Source organism: Camelus ferus, chromosome 21 (genome assembly GCF_009834535.1).
Source record: "Camelus ferus isolate YT-003-E chromosome 21, BCGSAC_Cfer_1.0, whole genome shotgun sequence".
NCBI lineage: Eukaryota > Metazoa > Chordata > Mammalia > Artiodactyla > Camelidae > Camelus > Camelus ferus.
In genome coordinates, this window is record NC_045716.1 from 7,027,458 (window position 1) to 7,042,118 (window position 14,661).

Consider the following 14,661-nt stretch of genomic DNA (forward strand, 5'->3'; position numbering starts at 1 on the left):
TTCCTTCCTTTCTTCCTTCCTTTTCTTTCTTCCCTCCCTTCCTTCCTTTCTTGCTTGCTTGCTTGCTTGGATTATTAGCCTCCATGTTACAAGGACACTCGTGCAGTTTACGGAGAAGGCCACTTGACAAGGAACCTAGCCATGCCTATGTGAGTGTGCCCACCACCGGCACCTCTATGAGTTTGATTGGCACCTATATGAGTTTGGACGCCAATCTCCTGAGGCTTGCCAAAAGCCACATCAATGAGCTTAGAAGTGAATTTCCAGCTCCACTTGAGCCTTGAGGCTCCTGAAACCTTGGTCAACAGCTGACGGCAACCTCTTAGAAGACTTTTAGCCAGAAGCACCAAGCTGAGTTGCATCCAAATTCCTCACCAACAGAAATCGTGATAAGCCACTAGATTTTGATATAATTTGCTATACAGAGAAAGATAACTAATATACTATACTAGTTCCCTCTACCTCTAGTCCCTAATCAAGGCTGGGTTTCTGGGATACCTAGGTTGGGCATGGTGGCATCGGAGTTCCTCCCTGGTGATGGAGCACTGTCCAGAACCCCAGATTTTGTGACTAGGATCCCAACTGCCTGACACCTCACTCCTTGAGGGAACAAACCCTGTTACCTGCAGTCCCATTCAGTCGATTAGACCACTCATAGAATGAGTCCAGCCCAACGGCAGCACAGATTATCATGTCTGGCTTGCTCCTTGCCCCATCAGCGCCAAGCCTGGGCACACCATCGCTGTGAAGTCCATACAGTTCCTCTACCGGCTGTGGCTGAGAATCCAGCAAAGCAAATCCATCCTGTCTACGTGATGACATTCGCAGATGTCCACAGAAAGCCACACGTAGCCAGTGTAGTCCCGATTTCCACAGTAAGCTTAACTGATTAGATGACATGTCTTAGAAACTAATTGTTAAACTTGCTAGATACACTGTCCAGGAGGGAACAAGTGGAAAAACATACGTTGCTTAGGGAGCATTGAGTTTTTGGCAGTTTATGTAACAGTGTTGATTTGAAGGCAGTGGTTTTATATGTAAAAAAGATTTGAAGACCTTGTAAAGATGATAAATATTTACATAAAAATTATTCTCAGCTAAGGAAAGAAGAGCAAAATATGAAACGCAAGTGAGCCTCCTACGAATCGTCCTTTGCTTGCTTCTTCTACCTTTTCAGCAGTTCTCAGACCATTTTTAGCTGCTGAACAAACACCCACTATATACACAATGGCATGTGTGAAAATGACAGCAGCATGTCACAAGAAAAAGAAAGAGGAAAGGGAAGAAAGGGGGGTTCTGTACCTCTGTCCCTGACGGTTCTGCCCCTGGTGCTCTGGGGTGCAGCTATTGGGAGCTGGAGGACTTATGTGGGAGGAGGTCCTTAGAGCCACCGCTGAGATGCCCACCAACGGGGATGAGAAATTCAGCAGCGCTGAGGCGGTGTGGTGGGAGAGGACATGCGAGGGATGGGTTACATTGATAACCAGTGGGTTATGCTGGCATGACAGTTCATAGGTTCCTGGAGAGAAACAAGGAAATGAACAGTATTTTAAGCCATTCATGTAGCACCAAGTTTACGTATCTAGTATTCATTTTCTCTTCTCATTAGCTGCGTGAGGTAGGCAAGGTCCCAAACATATCAGAGACAGACCTTACGCTGATTCCTGGGCCTATCCGACTGTCCTCTAGTGCCCGTAAAGGGGTAATTATCAGACTCACCAAGAGAATGGCTGTTTCCACTGACATCAGTCAGGTGGAGGGTCACTGTTGACCGCTGATGTCCCCCAGGTACCAGGCCATCAGATGTCAAGAAAATGAAAATTGCTGTGGCCACTCCTGGTCTATTGAAACAAACCTAGGCATAAGAACATATATGGATGAGCCATTATTCCCACTGGGCATCAAGGCACGTGCCACACTTTTTTTATACTTCTCAAGTGACGTGCCATGTATAGAGAGCTCCCTTCTCCCTTACAGATGAGATGCAGTGGGCACAGAAGGATGCCAGTGTCACCCCAAAAGTCTGAATTGGCTGGAAAGAGGATAACTTTCAGGTATGGAACTGCTCACCTTTTTCTGAGACTTTTTACTTCCACTGATTCTTTTTTTTTTTTTTTTTAATCTGAATCTTTCTTTAAATGACTTCAAAAGATCACTCAAAGAGAACATTGCTGGAGACAGCCAACCACCACATAGCTCCCTATCTCCAAAGTGAGAGAAGTGGACAAGATGACCACCAAGCTATCACTTCGTTCTGAACTGGCAGAGCTAATTATCCTTCCCCACCTTCCTGCCTCTCGCTCAAATTTGTATCAGAAGCCGTCACTTAGCATTTGAACGATGACATGAGGAAGAGGCTACTGCAGGCTGCTGCTTCTGAGACTAAGGTCCCCAAGCACACCTTCCCCATGGCTGGAAAAGAGGGCAACAGGGAGGCACCAGAAAATTCAGTTACTTATAAGAAATACCCCTAGATGGTTAGACTAATTAACAATGAAACAGTCCTTCACAGTAAACCATGGAAGTTTCGTCCTTCGGAATCCTTTAATATAAAAGAAAACGTCTTAGAGATTGTGGTGGTGGGGGGGGACCTGGAGAGTTTATTTTCCACATTGAAATTATTTGATGTAGTAAAGTCTTCCTCTGCTGTACTTCCTGTAGCGCAGCATTACTCTTCATTTCTGTTGAGAGTTGTTGCTAACCTTCCCTGGTGCTGCATGTTTGCTGCATGATTAGAATCTGGTGCCGGACCTTACAACATTCTGCTGTGTGTATCTCTCTAGCTTTTTATCAGGCTCTGAAAGGGACAAAGCCCCAGAAGAAAAACCGCCCTCAGTGTCAGAGCAGGGTCCAACATCTAATGGTAGAGGCCTTTTCTTAAAACGGGGAGCAGGAGAGTAAAACATGTTTTCCATTTTAACGAGAATTCTTCCTCGTCCGCAGACTGACTTTCCCTGAGCCTTGGTGGTGTGTTTATAGAGTGTCCATTTGCACGGCTGGCTTAATTAGGGTGATTTTATGATTTTCAGTGGTCAGCATAGCACAACTCTGCCTTCTTTCTCGCCTCCTTTGAGGGAAAGACCAGCCACACCCTCCTTTTACAGTCTCTTTTTCCCCCCTTTTCATTTTCCCTCTTTGAAGTAATAAATATTTCTTTATAATCTAAGAAGTATCCAGACCCATAGGTTACAGCTTGCAATACGAGGCCCTTTGTCCCTGGCTGAATGAGGGCTAGACATGAAACACACCATAAGGGAACCAGGAGCCGAATGCAAAGCCCTCAACTCCAGCCCCCACTGACATCAAAGTCCCCTGGGGTCTCCCACAACCTCTTCCTTTTCATACACCACAAAAGAGACCTGAGTATTGGAAGAAAGTGCTGGGTTGTTTCCTGAGCCAGCAACAGACAGACTCCAAACAAGTACCTGGTGGCTTTACCCCAACAGGCCTCAGACTCGAAGAGTGGGGTAGCTTCCACAAGGAACAGGAGAGCTCAGTTTTCCCAGTCTCTGCTGGGTCCCAACAAAGACACCACCCACCTGAAACTAATTACTAGGCCTCACGGTGTGGATTTCTCCGTCCCGAGGGCCCGTGCCCAAAACTTCCAACTCGTTTTGCATCTCCTTGCTCTAAGGGTCTTTGAATCCCAAATCACTTTGAACCTGCAAGCCTGCTCCTGGTGGCAGTGTCTCTGTGCCTTGATTTGTGGGAAGTGGTTATGCCGGGATTTCCAGGCCATGGCTTAAGTAGGAAAACCACAGGTGAGACACAGGCAGAGGAATGCTGGGATACACAAATCAAAAAGAGACAAGGGTTTGATCAAGGTACGGGGTGCCAAGTCTTGGGCATTTCCTCTCACAGTGACACAGGAGAGGCAGCCAGACTTCATTCTCATCTAAATACCCAGTCTGCCCCACAGTAGCAACTAAACGCAAGGGAAATACAAACTCTCTCATGCAACTGTTGGAACCTCAAAAGCAGAGACTGGTTTGAATCTGCACGTACACGTATAACGAATCTGAGCCATGGTAAAGGGAATCGAGTGAGTTCACCATTCCTGAAGGAGGGCTGGCCAGGCAGAACCCTGGGTTTAATGCTTAGCTCCGTCTTTACTAGCTGGGTAAATCTGCACAGTCCATCTCTCCTCTCTGAGCCTGGATTTCCTCTTCCACACGTCTGAGAAACTGACAAACCACCTCTTCTCACGTGGTTCCCACGAAGACTAAATGAAACCGTGTGAAAGCACATAGGACAGTGCCTTTTATCGAGTACGGACTTTACGTTCAATAATTCTCATTTCTAAGAAGAAATTATTTTTCACTCTGTTCAAACTACAGGAAGACAAGAGTAAAGAATAAATTTTTAAAAATTAAAACTACAGCCATGTGTTTTGGTACATAGAGCATTGTGCTTTTCTGAAATTTATAGGCTAAAATATTTCACATGTGCTCCTTTAAAATGGCACAAGTGGACGTGAAATGGTACCCCAGGTTCTGCTTCCACAGGAACTGGCAATATTTGAAGCTCTACCTTATAAACAGGAATGATAAAAAAATACATTTTGTGTACATAACTCTCTGAATAGACTTTTCAGAAAATTCAATTCAATGTACATTTATTAAAAACCTACTTCTGCTGTACAAACGGACAAAGAAACTTCTAGAATTAGCAGCATAATTAGAACAGTACAAGTGCATTCCTCACTTGAACAAAGATGGTATTTTTAAAAGTTGCTCTTTCCACAGCCAAGTCACAGCTATTTTAATATATATAATATATTAATGTATATTATATATATAATCTTTATATATGCAATGGTCTAGGTTATTTTTACTTCACATGAAATAAGTAATGAATTTTATGTTCCTGGATGTTAAACTAGGTAGTGGCTGGGGCAGAAAATTAGGCAACATGAAGCTCGGCTCGTTCTATCCCGACACCACCTTTGCCAATACAGGTTCGACACTTTTTTCATCACCACACCAGATGCGTTATGTGAACAGCCGTCCCCTTCAGGACAAAGCATACCTGATGCATCTCCTTGGCGACGACTCAGATCTGAAATGAGCACCAGGCATGCACTGAGAGAAAAGTCCAAGGGGCTACGTCAAGGAGTCTATTAGCTTTGTCTCTAATGCTTTATTATTTAACAAGGAGATGGCATCCATGTATTTCACAGGCAATATAAAATTAATTTGAACCTGGCTTTTATGCAGAAGATATACTATAGCTAGATATCAGAAAGGAGTCAACACCTTCTAGAAAAGCAGTTGATTCTCAGGTTGAGGAATGGTCTAAAGATAGAGTGATTGCCAGTGAAATTAGATCAGTGAATCTATCACAGAATACTTTGAATCAGAGAAAATATAAGATTGGAGGGAGAGAGAGAGAGACAGAGAGAGACAGAGAGAGAGAGAGAGAGAAACTGGCTGACTGACAGAAGTGGAAAACCAGTCCCACACGCTCAGCTTTCCACCGAAAGCTTGCATATTAACTGCCAGTCTAACTTCTGGCCACTGGTGAGGGGCAAGACTGAAAGAATGTTTCCATAGTGCAGAACTGTTTAGGTTTAAGAAATGCGTCTTCAATCTGCCTGCTGGGTACAGACACACTTAATAGACTCATAAACCAAGCATTTCAAAGTCCAGGTCATCCTTTGTGGTGGTCCCTGGACAGCAGACCCTGAAACCATACCACAAACTTGAAAAGAATCTTCCCTGAGGTTTTAAAATGCTTTTGGTTAGTTACTGAGATGTTATTTTGTGTGTGTGTGCCTTTCCATCTTCATTCATCTATGGCACTTCCTGATTCCAGAGAAGAAGGGAAGGCCCTTGAACAGGAGAAAGTGTACACACACTACTTTCTGTTTGTATAGCATTTTCCAGTTTGCCAAACATGATCACATGCGTTGCTAGAGACTCCACTAAACTCATTGGGTTTTTTGTTCCTATTAGACATTTTTGTGCCAAAATATCACCAAGATACAAAGGTTATATTATAGAAGTGGAAAGGAGGATTTTGAGAGCTTAAGTGACTTCCTCTAGCTGAATGTTAGACAGGTAGGAATCTGGGTTTTCTGACTTTAAGTTCTGTATTCTTTTGACTGTCCTATGGGTCTTAATTTGGAGTGAGCAAAAAATTACAACTTTCTTAGAAAATTTGTTGACATGTGTGCCCTTTCTCCCCACAAAAAATGAAGTCGCATGAAGACTTAGGTATAAAAGCATTATACTATTTCAGGGAGCTAAGAGAACCCTCTGAAAACCATTCATAGTCCAGTTAGGGTCAACAGAAATTAGATTAAGGACTCTTATACTATTGGTTGAACCACATGGTTTTTTGGTAGGTGAGAAACCATCAAATACTGGCAATTTTATGTGGTTCTCCCTAATAATATTGCTGTCTATGTAAACTTAAGGAATTTGACGGGAGAGCTTAACTCTCAAGGTTTCAAGGTATCTTACCTGAAGTCCAAATCTAACAGATGAAGGGAAGGTGTGAGCCAACTAGCCTCTTGTCTCTGAGCAGTCTTGGTGGCCTCAACACTTGAGGATGTGAGTCAAAATGTGGAAAGAGTTTTGAACCTGATTTGACTTCCCTCCCATGTCCAGTCCCCTATTTCTCTTGGTGTTGGTCAAAACCCAGCTGATTCACTGTGTTACTCCTTCAGAGCACAAGTAAGGTTATAAAAACCATGTGCTTTTGTGGTTCTTTTTCTGAAGAGTGAGGTCCACTTGTCATTTTATGAAAGAAAGAGGAAACCTCCATTATGACCACTGCCATCCAGGAGAAGACATCTGACAATGTATGATTTGGCAAATCGGTGGAAGGATTCAGATAAGAATCACCTCATTGGCTCAACTCCTAATAGCATCTCCTCATCTGTGGTGTTAGACACCAGGGCTAAGTCTGCAGAGACTTTGTGTCAGAACAGCTTGTGAGACTCAGAAGGCAGATCAGAAAGAGGCAAAAGCAAAGCTGTAGTGGATACTGTGGTGCTCCACCCAAACCCCCTCTTCATGGCTGATCATTCAGTTCACATCAAGTCTTTTTCAAGGAATCTCCCTCAGAGAAAAAAACCCTCCACAATGCCATGCTACTCTCCTGTAGTAAGGGGGAAGGAGAAACCCATGTCTAGTGGCCTTCTGATAGGAATGAGTGGTGCACAAGTAGGGACAACGCTGAAGAGCCATCCCAGTTCCCCACAGGATGCTGACACCTTTACGCAGCTGCTTCCTAGCTCCACTCCCCCCTCTGCCCACCCCCCACTTCTTTAACTCGCCCACAGATGTTGATTCCAAGGAAAGTTCTCCATAAACTTTCTGCATGCAAATCTTCTTCTCAGAATGTGAATCCTGGGGAAATTCCACTTAAGACAAAGTCTGAGAATGAGAAAATGTATTATGAAATACAGATAAAGAAGGTTCTCTTGGGAGCAAGAATGTTTAAGTGAGGGGATGAAGGATGCACTGCAGGGCCAAAGTTTCCCTTCTGGGTGAAAAAAAATTGTCATTCCAATTATTTATGAAACTTGGAGTTTGCTAAGTTGTCATATCTAGGGCCTGAAAAAGCTTCCATGTTAAAAAAAAATAAAGTTAGATTAGTAGCAATCAGATGGGAAAATGGAAAATGAGTCCTTTACTCTGAGGAGAAACTGTTTAGCCATAGGGAGATAAAGTTCTTTTTTTTCAATGAACTACACTAGTTTTTGATTAAAAATGAAAATCATATATACATAGTCATCTTTTGCTTTTTTTTTTGATTCCCAGGGACTGCAGGAATCCATAGGTTAATTTTCCAAAGAGAAAAATTTACTTTGAAAAGGAAGAACTTTTTAGACTTTTCAATCATATATACAGAAATAATTCCAGTATGTATTATGACATTTTCTTTCCTTTTAAAAAGAAGATCCTGTATTTAACTGAATTTTCACCTGATAAATTAGAGGCAACATTTTGAACATCAGTCATTTAACTGAGTGCTGAAATAACAATCCTCTAAAGCAGTACTCCTCAAGCCTTAAGGTACATACCGATCACCTGAGAATCAAATTAAAATGCAGATTCTGATTTAGTAGATCTGAGATTCTGTGTTTCTATCTAGCTCTCAGGTAAAACTGATGCTTTTGGAGGCCAACCATACTTTGAGTAGCAAAGCTCTAAAAGTACCAATAGATATAGTTATCTTTGTCCTTAGCATCTGATAGCCACTCCTTAGCAAACATCTTGCATACTGAGTTTCATCTCAGAATCTGCTTCCTAAAGAATCCAGCCTGCCACAACCAAAGAAAATGACCAGTTCTCCCCATCTTTGAAGATTCTTTTTGATGTGGTTTCCACTTAAACTACAGTCCATCTTTTAAAAAGTTTTGCAGGAAGAGGTGGTTTACCCCTATTTCTGGCCTTTGTCACCTCCCCTTTTCAATCTAGCCAAGCCCACCGTCCTACCTACCCGCCTCTGCTCTGTGTCATAAGCAGTATTATCAATATGCTCTTGATTGCCAAGACTAAGACCTGACATTCCCATCGTTTATTCATGCGATCACCAAACATTTTAAACATCACAACAGGCAGGTCTGTGTTCATACAACCAGGACCAGATGTGGTCTGCAAGATCCTTACAGTTTATGAGATGGAGAGACAGAAACAAGAGAGACAGAATAAAGTGTATAGAAACTATGACAGAAATGTTTATTGAGGAGTCATAGAAGGAAGAGATTAATTATACATACTAAGTAGGGCTTGGGAGAGAAGCTCAGGGAAGTCTACACCTTACAAGAGAAGTGGTCCTTGAGTCAAATCTTAGAAGATTGAGTACGCGTTTTTTGGAAAGACAAAGTGGAGAAAGCACTTACTAAGAAGGAAACACATGAATTCCTTACCTAAAAGGTTATGGAAGTGTAAAAACCTTGGTGTTTTCCAGCACTGAAAGCAATCTGTTATGACTAAAATTTCTAAATCCTAGAATGTGTGCGTGTGTGTGCATGTGTGCTGTGTGTGGTACAATGAGTGTGGAAGATGAGATAATGGGGAAATTCAGTCTGAGATGAGGCTTAGTTCTATCTTCCTATGTCTATAATCAGTCTGCAGGTCCTTTTGAGTCTATTTTACACTTTACTCTATCTGTAGCATATGACTTATAACATTTCGTCTTCTACGGTAGTTACGTAAACATGCCCACTGAGGTGTATATAACTTAAGGGTGAAGATGGTTACGCACTCATCATCGAATTCCTCTACAGGACAATGTTTTTGTTCATTTTAGGCAATGTTTATTGAGTAGAATTAACAGTGAATATTGTCATCGTGTGGAAATAAGACAAATGTTCATAAATACCTTTAGCGTTAACTGGAAACTAGATAACAGAGCAGAGGTCAGCACACTACAGTCCATGGACCAAATCTGATCCACTGCTTGCTTTTGTCTGTTTTGTGAGCTAAGAATGGCTTTTGCGTTTTCAAATGGTTGAAAAAAATTCAAAGAAAAATAATGTGAATAATGTGAAAATTGTATGAAATTTGAATCTTGGGGTTCATAAGTATGATTTTATCAGCACACAGTCATGCTCATCCATTTATGTATTGTCTACAGTGGCTTTTATTCTGCTCCACAACAGCAGTGCGAAGAGACTATGGGCCACATACCCTAAAACATTTGTTATCTGGCTCTTTACAGAAAATGTTTTCCAACCCTCCATATAGAGGAAAAACCATGGGCTTTGGAATAAGCTGGATCTGAATCTGAATCCTATCTGTACCTCTACTATGTATCTTAAATGAGTTTTCAGATAATCACTTTTAGAATCAGAAAAATCATATACCTGATAAAAATTCGTATGACAACTGATAATAAGATATCTGGACCAGAATAAGTCTCAATAAATATGTTTCTATCGCCTCCTCTTTAGTGCCTGGTTTTTGGGATTCTCATCTTTGAAATCCAATCAATTAAATATGCATTGCCTATTCTGTTAAAGATTCATATGCAGTGTTTGGCTAGTTGAACCTAAACAAAGAAAGGGAAGAAATTATGATTAACAGACTTTGGGCTTTAGGTACAGAGGGCTTCCAGGCAGTGGTCTGCAATTTATAACTAATGTGGAGGAGGACCTCGGTATTTAAAACACTATGACCATGTGGTGGTTCCTGTTAGGACTGCTAACCAGTCCAGCCTGAGTGGGACCATTCTAAACTGGAGGCATTATAGACCAGCCATGGAAATAAATGTGAACATATGATTTTGCATATGTAGATGGGCTCCTTGTGAAACCAAATAATAAGTACTTTGTTGAATGTCTGCTTCTCAGATTGCTTCACTTGTTGTCTATATTGCTTAGAGTCAAAGCACTTTCTGGACAGGCTCATGCCTTCTGTTTCTTTCTCTATCCCCTACTGGCCCTTAGAGTTTACAATATGCACTTAATAAATCCTATGGACTAGATCCACAAATATATCGTCTTTGAAGAATTTAGAAGAAATCCAACAAAAGAAGACAGAAAAACTTTTCTTCCAATTCCACATATGTTTTAACTTGTTTTCTTGCTCATGTCATATTTCCCTGTTTATCCCCAGTGCTTATTTCTGGGTTTGGCATATCGCAGGTGCATAATGAATGTTGACTGAATGAGGCAATACAGTGTAAAGGAATAAACTCGGGATTAGAGTCAAGAGGCATAAGCTTGAACTTCAGGTTTACTCTTATTCTTGGGTGATGTAGAAAAAGTGCTTCGAGTCTTTGATCCTTATTTTCCTCATCTGTAAAACAGGAAAACACCTACTTTGCCAAACTCACAGGGCTATTATGGGGATCAAATAAAAAAATGTGTGAGAATGCACATTGTAAACTGTAAATGGCTTTAAAATGTGCTTATTATTGTAAACAATACAAAGAATCCACATTTTATGCTATGTAAGAGAAAGTTCTCAAATTTTGGTCTATTGACCCAAGATTTAAATAATAATAATAATAATAATAATAATAATAATAATAATAATAATAATAATAATAATAATGATAATAATAATAACAGTAAGGAAAACTAACAGAGATAAGCTACCTTAGTAAATATGGAGTAAAATGATAGAAATTTTGTTGGGCAAGTAGCATGTTAGTAAAGAAAATATTTTGGAAAGATATTTTCAAGGCTAATGTTTTCCAGTACAGTTGTTTCTCACTTGCGCAATAAATTTGTCTCTAATCCATTGCATACAAATCATACTGTGTAGCAAATCAAGATTAAAGTAAAATAAAAGGAATAATAAAGAGTTAGAAATCCTTCAGTCCTCAGAAAACTTTGGAATAAAACTTACCTAGCTAATATTTTTTAATCACTTCCTAATTTATTTGGTATTATGTGGATTTGTGAAAACTAAATTTTTGTTATATTTTTATATATTAACTTCCAATGATATTCGTGATTTTTTTCTCACACAAGTAATATTACTCCTATATTACTTGTAATAAGGACAGAGTGCAGATCTCGAAAATATACATACATTAAAAATTCCAATTGGAGATTTCTGCTTTCAGTTATGATGAAGTAACTTAGAGTAGGACACGTACAACTGATAAGGACAATTAAAAAATATGAATAAAGTAAACAAAAAGAAAAGTTTGAAAGCATTTAAGAGCAACCAAGGCAGTCAGGACTGAAGAGACTCAACAAGAGAGAAACTACATCAAAGGTAACCTACCTAACATGCTGTGTCATTATTGCCACTGAGATGATTTTCAACTTCTAAGCTAAGCAGAAGAAGAGTGTACGACGCTAGGCAGAAATTGGCAGATGAAAGGCCAGAACGTTAAGCAGAACTTTCAGCAGACACATACTGTTGAGGAAATAGAAACTGCGCTTCAGAGACTATCAAGGTGGAAGGCCTGATACAAGCTTTTAGTTGAGACCCTTGCAGGACTAGGCCTTAAGAGGAAAGGAAATATGAAATATGTCTGGGCCCATTAATACAGAAGCACAAGCTTCTGCATTTAAGCACTGATTAGATTAAGTTGCTCTTTCCCAAATCTTATTATATATATATTTTTTTTTAAAAAAGTAAATCATCTTGAAAGGAAGATACTGTTAGCCAGAGCCCATCCAATTCTTTCAGTTTCTCATATTCAGTTAAGACATTATTCAGTATGATAGTAGATATGCCTAAATTAATGAAAAATTTTTAAAAAAACAACATGAACAGATCTCAGGTCACCAAGATATTGGTGCTATCAGACACAGAATTTAAAATGATTGTGATCAATATATACTTTTAAATAAAATATACGATGGAGAATTTAAAAGAAAATGAGAACCTATAGAAAAAATTAATCAAGTATTCTAGAATTAAAAATACAATGACTGAAATTATTAATTTAATAAATATTTTAACAAGTAATTATATGCTGTAAAAGTTGGGATTAGTCTAAAAGGAAGATATGTCAGTGTTAAATAATCAGACTGCAGCCTGGAGGAAAAATGAATGGAAAATAGAACACGGAGAAAAAGAACAAAAATAAGCAGCAAAAAGCTCAGATGTATGTAATTTGGTGTTCAAAGAAAGATGGGCAGGTAAAGAAATTAAGCCACAGGTTTTGACAAACCCTTAACCAGATATATGCAAAGGAAAACCAGCTTAGGAACATTATAGTAAAACTGTTGAAGACAAGGAGATTGTGTTAAAAGCACTAGAGAATAAAAGACATTGCCTTCAAAGTAATATATATCAGATGTACAGCTAACTTTAAAAAGAAAGTATCTAGGTAAAAAGGCAATGGAATTACACCTTTAAACTGATGAAAACAACAACTGACCACCTCAAATTCTATCAAGCAAATATACCCTTTGAAAATACATGTCAAATAAAGATATTTTCAACTTTACCAAAACTGAATTTACTGCCAGCAGATTCACGTTAAAAAATGATAATAAATGGATTTCTTCAAGCTAAATAAAAATGAGAAAAGCATAGAAATGTAGGACTAAAGAGAACTGGAGGCAGTAATATTAGGTAATTCTAAATCATAGTAACTTTAAAAACCCAGGAAACAGAAAATAGAGATGAGGCATTCTAAGGTACCCACTGATTATGAAATTGTGAGAGTGCTAATCCACAGCAGACTCTAACCAGGTAAGGAAACACACTGCAGTCTCTAGGGTAACAAAGATACAGAATAAAATAAAAGTATAACTAACAAACTAACAGAATGGGAAATCAAGTAATAAAACTACTTATTTAATCTAAAAAGAGCAAGAAATAGAAAAAAACAGAGAACATGTGGACCAAGTGAATTACAAATAGTATGTTGGTAGATAAAACAAAAGCTTCATTAATTACACTAAATATAATTGGACTAAATACTACAATCAGAAAATAGAGAATTTAAGATTGTGTGTATATATACACACACACACATATATATATATACACACATATATACACATATACATATATATGTTGATTTCAAACAGCATATTAAATATAATTGCACATAAATATGAAAAGTAATAGGATGGAAGAAGCAGCAATAGGCAAACATAAACAAAAAGGTACAGCTATACTAAAAGCAGATGAAGTTTACAATATAGCAAGAAATATTCTTAACAGATAAAGACAGACATTTCTTAGTGTTAAAAGAGAGAATCCACCAGGAAGATATAAAAATTCTAAAACTATATACTGACAGTAGTTGCTTTACATAGTTTCCATGTGCACAAATACCAGTTATCTCAGCTTAGTTATGCAGCACCAGAATCCCAATAACAGAACACAAACTTCAGTTAGCACGACATTGTAACTGCAGAAAGTACAAGCCTCGTAATAGTCCTTCCATCCACACATCATGTAAATAACAAATGAAAGTCATGATCAGTGACCAATTACATCGCTCCTTTCAATGTCTGTCATTGATTGGTCACTGTGCAGTTGTGCTGCCTTGTCTCCCACTGACATTTTAACTACATTTTACAAACATGGATAATCAAAAGAGGGGATCTGCCGGCAAGGATGAAAGTGCAGCAAAGAAAAAAAAATTATAATGCTGGAGGTGAAATTTGAATTAAAGGTAAACAGAGTTATAGATGAAATAACTGAGTGTGGGAATATTGATGTTGCTGCTGTTTGAGACTCTGGATATGCAGCCAGAGGAACTTAGCGAAAGTGAAATTATTAACATAAATGAGAAAAGCAGTGGTGACAAAAAGGATGAAGATGTCCCAGACGGAATAATGTCAAGGAAAAAATCACATACAAAGAACTCTTAGAGATATTTCATAGCATTGAAAGTGCAAAGTACTATAACATACTGGAAGCTGATCAAACTTAGAAAGGAATGTGATCATTCACAAAGGCACAGAAAAACTGCTTGCTTTGTAATATAAGTCATATGATGCAAAAAAAAAAAAGGCAGGCACTGTTCAAACTACACTTGGTAGTTTTTTTTTTAACAAAGAAATTAAACACTTTAATTCTCTATGTTTGTAATGTTTTAAATTATAATGAACTAAAGTTTACTATTTTTTTTCATTTCCTTTCACATGTGTTACTCAAAGTAAGAGTTTTTAATATTGTGACAAAAATTTTCAGAGGTCATGTAACAACGGTAATTTTTGCCATTGATTATTTAGTTTACTTCGCAGTTTCAGGATACATGGTCATTTTGTGGTCCCATACT

At 38.8% G+C, this 14,661-nt stretch overlaps 1 protein-coding gene across 2 annotated transcripts in view; it reads right to left on the bottom strand.

Annotated features, from left to right (window-relative positions):
* The window catches only part of PAPPA2 (pappalysin 2), a 249,137-nt gene that overhangs the window by 98,684 nt on the left and 135,792 nt on the right, over positions 1-14,661 (bottom strand). For both annotated transcript variants that reach the window (XM_032463680.1, XM_006187282.3), the window contains exons 13-14: positions 1,720-1,855; positions 1,303-1,519 (exon numbers count right to left, since the gene is read on the bottom strand). In XM_032463680.1, the coding sequence (XP_032319571.1) occupies positions 1,303-1,519; positions 1,720-1,855 (353 nt within the window). The remainder of the gene's footprint in view (positions 1-1,302; positions 1,520-1,719; positions 1,856-14,661) is intronic.